The sequence below is a fragment of the Ictalurus punctatus genome, chromosome 29 (assembly GCF_001660625.3).
Source record: "Ictalurus punctatus breed USDA103 chromosome 29, Coco_2.0, whole genome shotgun sequence".
NCBI classification, from domain to species: domain Eukaryota; kingdom Metazoa; phylum Chordata; class Actinopteri; order Siluriformes; family Ictaluridae; genus Ictalurus; species Ictalurus punctatus.
Window position 1 is genome coordinate 2,127,156 of NC_030444.2, and position 6,649 is coordinate 2,133,804.

Sequence of the window (6,649 nt, forward strand, 5' to 3'; positions counted from 1 at the left end):
CCTCCATTTTCTGTAGGTCTCATCGTACACAGGGTCACGGGGAGCCCTGGAGCCTATCCCAGGGGACTCGGGGCACGAAGCGGGGGACGCCGTGAACGGGGTGCTGACCCATCGCAGGGCGCAATCATATAGCGTGGAGGATTTGCGAATGCCAATCAGCCTACAAGGCGTGTCCTTGGATTGAGGGAGGAGACTGGAGTAGCCGTGTACATACAGTTGCGATCAAAAAATCGAATTTTGACAATAAACCCGAATCATTTTGATCGCAACCGTACGTAGCTACTAACATTTCTTATCAGAATTTTTTTTTTTTTTAAAGAATTAGAAGAAAAACAACTGGACAAGCCACGCCCAAAAGCGACGACAATAGCGAATGCTACACTCCCATTGGACAAACCACAGAGACGTGCGCCACGTGCGTTAACGGACGTTTCTCCTAAACGCCGTAGAACGAAAGCGCGAGTTCGGTTCTTCAAGATGGCCGCCGAGATATGGTAAAAAGTGACTTCCTGCCAAACTCTTCCTTTAAAGAGGTTAAAATTCTCTTCCTCTTTCACTGTGGATCCGAGGTGAGGACGAAACCTTCTGCATGCCAAACCGAATCTTCTCTCTCTCACACACTCTCTCTCTCACACACTCTCTCTCTTTACGCTTCTCTCTTAGACTTGTCAGGAACATTACAGCTTAAACCGACAGGGTTAAGGACCTAAGCCCCTTCTCTCTGAGCTCTCTTTGTGTGTGTGTGTGTGTGTGTGCTGCTCAGAATGACAGACCGCTGATAAACACACACACACACACACGCACACAAACACAGAGCGAGAAATCACACTTGTAAACAGGGAACAAACACACCAATATGACAAAAGCTCAGCGGAAATTGAGCGGCATCTGGGAAAACGGCTTCAATTCACCGCTGAACAGAATGCTCCCCAGGCCTATCTCCAAGATTGGTCCAATTTCAGAGCGTCTGTGTGTGTGTGTGTGTGTGTGTGTGTGTGTGTGTGTGTGTTAAAAAGGATACAGATAGGGGTTCCTCTGAAAGCTGAACCAATTCAACTTATTTACTATTATACAGAATAGACTGTATTAAGTGAATCATATTATACACAATCCGTGTAATCCGTAGGTGCGTGTATACTAATATAGTGTCCACCGTGGACGTGTCCCAAACCACACGCTTTGTTCACCGTACAGTCCACGCAGACGCCATCACAGATATCTCGGTATTATCGGAGTAACGCGTCCCAAACTATTCACTATATGAACATTATCGGTCCACTGCGGGCGTGTCCCAAACCACAAAACTGATTCACACTTATGGCTCCAAAAAAAAAACAAAAGTCACAAACCTTATTCGCTGTATGAGCTACGTGGACGTGTCCCAAAGAACGAACCGGATCGACTATACGAGTGACGTAAACACCATCGGACGGTCAGAGATACAGGGATGTGTCCCAAATCACAAACCTTATCCACATAAACCCAATCACAATTGTCACACCGTTCTCAGAGTGCTCTGGACATGTCCCGATCTACATGTCGTATACACTATATAACATCTATTATCGGTTTACTTTGGACATGTCCCAAACGCTAAACCACAATTCACTCTGTAGGCCACATGAACACCGCCTCTAACGTCTGACCACTATCAGTCCGTTGTGGACGTATCCCAAACCGACGCACCCTGTATAGCCCACATAAGCATCACAAATGTCTCACCTTGTATTGTGGACGTGTCCCAAACTACAAGCCATGTTCACTATACAGTATAGGCCATACTGTACAAACATCGGTTCACTTTGGACATGTCCCAAACCACAAAGCAGATTCACTATATAGGCTACATAAATGCCCAAGTCACAACTGTCTGACTATTATCATCTAACTGTGGATGTGTCCCAAACCACATGGCCTGTTCACTATATAACAGGCCATATAAACACCACCACCAATGTCACGTCATCATTATAATATCATGTGGCTGTGTCCCAAATCATAATTTCCTAAACCTCAGACTTTATTTACTAAACAGGCCACAAAAACACCGTCTCCACCGCTGCGGACTCGTCCCAAACCACACACCATGCAGACAACGTCACACCGCTGTAAGTCCACTAGGAACGTGTCCTAAACCACAAACCGGACTGACTACTGTATATAACTCACATAAACACCATCCCCTTATCAGAGTAGCATGGACAAGTCCCAGAATTTCCAAGACCACATGAACACCACCTCAAATATCCCAACGTCACCGGTCCACTGCGGACGCGACCCGAACCGCACACCATATTCACTACGCTTTTATTTAACTCTAAACTGCGATCCAATCCAGTGTCGTCTTAATACAAATAATTCGTCTCGACGCTCTGAACTGCCGACCTTCTCGTTTAACACCAGCGCACAGCACAGCTGGTCTTCTCTTTCTTTTCTTTTTTTTTTTTTAAGAGGTCACTCCGTGTCAGAGTAAAGCTCTTCATTTGCTCCTCAGCCACTGAAACCGAACGAACACACAACGCGGCCGCACGCTAACGAAACGAAACGGTGCGGCGAGTAATTTATCCTGTCACTGATGCCAACGGCTTCCCTCAAGCCTACATCCCCATTAGCCACGCGTGTGTACGTGTGTGTGTGTGTGTGTGTGTGTGTGTGTGTGTGAGAGAGAGGTTCCACACTCGAGGAATTTTTAGCTCGATCGCTTAATGAACCTCGGCTGTGTTAAAACACGACAGATTGTGATGCTGAAGCTATAAAGATGTAGTGCAAAACAAACAAACAAACAAATAAAACCAGGGCGGGGTTGGGGGACCGGTGGGAGGGGTTGTACATCTCCGTAGGGTTACGTGCGACGGACCTTTTTTTTTTTTAAACGGATATAAAGTCCACATTCTGTCCTCAGCCATGGGCCAAGCACCCAGCAATGATCACTATTAGACCAGGGAAACAATGGGCTGTTAGCAGAAATATGACCAACACGATGTACATGTGGTCTAACGTGCACAGTGATGACAAGTCTAAATGAGGATAAAAGAGGCGAGAACCGTTTAAACGACAGGGTGAAGGGGGATGGAGCGAGAGAGGAAGGAAAGGTAAAAAGGACAGATGAGAGATATGACAGCTAGCGTCTGTTCCCACAGCTGGCCCCGGGCCCTCCCTCCTTTTTAAAAGCTCAGCAGGAGTCATTACCAGTAGGGGGGCGAGTTCACCCTCTATATTACCACTTGGTCCCTCCTCCCCCTCTCCGATTAACCGTCCACCCCCCCAATGACACACACACGCTTCTACCTCATCCTGCGCTAAGCGTGTCGGTCCTCCTATCTGTCATTATAATGGCGGTTGTTATGCTGATATGCACAGTAGGGACGACATACAGGCGGATCGCACTTCAATCAACGCGAGCGTGCGCGTGTTGTGCAATTAGACGACGGTTCTGGAATTCCAGCTGATGAGGCGGGATTTGTGGAGCTCTCGATTACAAACAGGAGACGATCTCAATAGCGCGTTGTCCGACCTTATACGGCCGTGCTGCTGAATTCTCGAATCTGATTGGTCGGAAGGTGTGGATTTATTTTCTCTAACAGCAGCTCTAAGGGTGATCCATCCGTCCATTTTCTATACCGCTGATCCTACAGGGTCGTGAGGAACCTGGAGCCTAACGCGGGGGGCGTGGGGTACAAGGCGGGGTGCCGATCCATCACACACACACACACACTCACACACCCATTCATACACCACGTACACGTTGGACATGCCAATCAGACTACCATGCACGCTCGCGCTCGGGAATCGAACTCGCAACCCTGGAGGTGTGAGGCGAACGTGCTAACCGCTAAATCTCTACAGTAACTCATTTACAGGGACTTGTACGGTGGACGCACCACATAAACTACCCAATAAAAATAACAAAGTTTATTTTAAGTGCGACGTCAGAGCATTTCCTTAATAATTTAACAACACATCTGAGAAAAAACATCGTCGTTGACTCGCTCTACCCCTTTACATCACCTGTGTAATCGCTAGCCTCAGTTAATAGCTAACTGCTTGGCGTCCAACTTCCTAGCGAGTGTGTAGTCTAATTATATACAGACTTAATCTTTTCTTAATAACTTACCACCGTATCTGAGGAAAATGTTGATATTCCTGACAATCGTGTCTTGTGTTAAGTGTATAAAAGACTAAACAGCAAGATCCCAGCTATCTAAACCATTAGCCTTAGTTATTAGCTAGCTTCCAGGCTCAGCGTTGATATTCTGCTAAGTGTAATTACAGTATGTCAAATTTTAGACTTATTGAATGTTTGGGTTTTTAAAAAAATAATAATTTACCTCTATATCTGAGGAAAATGTTGACATTCCTGACACGTTTGTCTTGTTTTTAAGTTTATAAAAGACTACACAGCACGATGCTACCTATCGAAATCATTAGCCTCAGGTCATAGCTAGCATTCATGCTCAGTGTTCATATCCTGGTGAGTGAAATCAGTCTAATTTTAGACCCACTAGTAATTTACACACCATATCTGAGGAGAATGTCGACATTCCTGACAACTTCGGCATGTTCACACGATGTTTCTAAAAGACTCAACACTAACATCCTCGCTAATACATCATTAGCCTGTTATTAGCTGGGTCCGGGCTCAGGGGCGACATTTTGGTAAAGGTTGTGAGGACACAATGAACACAGACCACGGAAGCTAGCTAATAACTGAGGCTAGCCATTTTACACAGCTAGCATGTCGCTGTTTAGCTTTGTATACGCACGAGAGGGAAAACGAGACCAAATTAAACAAACGAAAAGAAAAAAAAAAAACACTTCCCTCAGATGTAGTGTTAACTTACAAAGAAAACAATCAGGAAGTCTACATTTAGACGAATTTCACACAGCAGATAATTGGACAGTGAGCATTTAGCTATTAGTGCGCAATGTGAAGGCATAGCGAGTGTAAAAACAACATATAAAAGGATTTTTTTTTTAAACATTTTCCTCAGATTATGAAGGAATATTAGTAATTAAACTTACCACTTAAATCATGAGTATACCGTGTGTTCACCATCTCGCCTCGTCTCGACCCCCCCCCCGAATCCCATCAGTTTAAATCGACACGGCTGTTTGTAAACTGCTTTATTCTGCTACACACCAACACCGCTTATTTTAATATTATAAAACTGGACTCGACAGAGACATAGAAACATGATACAAACAAACAGGACCAGACGTCCCAACACGAGACGGACCATTAAGACGAGCAGAATAATGCTTTCAGACTTAAAACGTAAACTCGAGTGCGCCGGTTATTAAAAACGGCCTCGCGTGATGCGGGAAAGCCGAATCAGGATTTAAAAAAAAAAAAAAAAAAAAAGTGTGTAATTGATCAGTTTTCATGAACCTTCTTATCAGATGAAGATTTTACAAAACAATATTCTACACAAATAAAGAAAGGCACAAATAAAGGATGGGAAAATAAGACGCCAGGTGAGTCTCGGGCTGTGTCGAACACCGGAAGTCGGTGCAGAGTGACGTGCGGTAACGACGTTCACCGGAGACAGGAAGTGACGTCACGCTCGCTCAGACGCTGGAGGAGGACAGGATGTCTTCCACCAGGTGTTTGTAGACCCAGGCGTCTCCTTTCAGCCTCTGCCGCCGGATTCCCACCACCTCGGGTTTCTGCAGGAGACACACCTCCAACTCGAACTGCATCGTCACCTTACCGAAGTCCGACTGTGTGCGACACTTCAGTGTGTAACTGAGAGAGAGAGAGAGAGAGAGAGAGAGAGAGAGAGAGAGAGAGAGAGAGAGAGAGAGAGAGAGAGAAAGAGAGAGAGAGAGTGGGGGGGGGAAGAGAGAGGGGGGGGGGGGGGGGGGGAGAGGGGGGGGGGAGGGGGAGGGGGAGAGAGAGGGGGGGGAGGGGGAGGGGGAGAGAGAGAGGGGGGGGAGGGGTCAAATATATATGTATATTCTGCCTATAAGGAATATGTCCCAAAGTGTTTTATTCCTCGAATACCACAACAACTTTTGGCCGACGTTTACAGTATAAACTTTTTATCCATTTACGGTAACATACAGAATAAACGGCCGACTCACCCTTTCTGCACGTAGTCCACGCTCTTCTCTGGTAAAACTCTCAGGATCTGATTCAGGACCTGGTCTGCGTTAACCTGGCTCGTCAGCGTCACGTTGTACTGCGCCTGAACAATCGCATACGGACGCTTTAATCTTTAAAGAGCTGCATGTTTCAAGCGTCGCGCATCGGTTTGCTTTTGGAGGTTTTTCTGATCTAGTGTTCGTGATCGATTTATTCATCATTCGGTGGGAGACGACGACAACAACAACAAAAAAAAAGGGGGGAGTGGATGGCAGGAAAAAGGAAAGGTAAAGCGGACAGGAAGAAGGAAAAAGCGAGGTGGGATAGAAGTATGGAAACTGGCGGACGGGAAATGAGTAGGGAAATCTGCGGGGGGACAACGGTACGGACAGGGAAGAAAGAAAGAAAGGGAAATGTGTGGGAGAAGAGCGAAGATCAAAGCAGACAGAAGGATGAAGAAAGAAAAGCAGAGAAACGGGAGAGGCAGTAGGAAAGCAGGACAAAGGACAGCGTGAACGTAAAGAGTGAGAAAGAAGGAAAAGATTGGAAAGAGACGCGGACGGA

General features: G+C 46.1%; 1 protein-coding gene across 3 annotated transcripts in view; it reads right to left on the reverse strand.

Annotated features, from left to right (window-relative positions):
• Positions 1-5,109: 5,109 nt before the first annotated feature.
• Positions 5,110-6,649, reverse strand: part of melk (maternal embryonic leucine zipper kinase) — an 11,285-nt gene continuing 9,745 nt past the window's right edge. For all 3 annotated transcript variants that reach the window (XM_053677714.1, XM_047152328.2, XM_017461408.2), the window contains exons 17-18: positions 6,085-6,188; positions 5,110-5,746 (exon numbers count right to left, since the gene is read on the reverse strand). In XM_053677714.1, the coding sequence (XP_053533689.1) occupies positions 5,569-5,746; positions 6,085-6,188 (282 nt within the window). In that variant the 3' untranslated portion in view covers positions 5,110-5,568. The remainder of the gene's footprint in view (positions 5,747-6,084; positions 6,189-6,649) is intronic.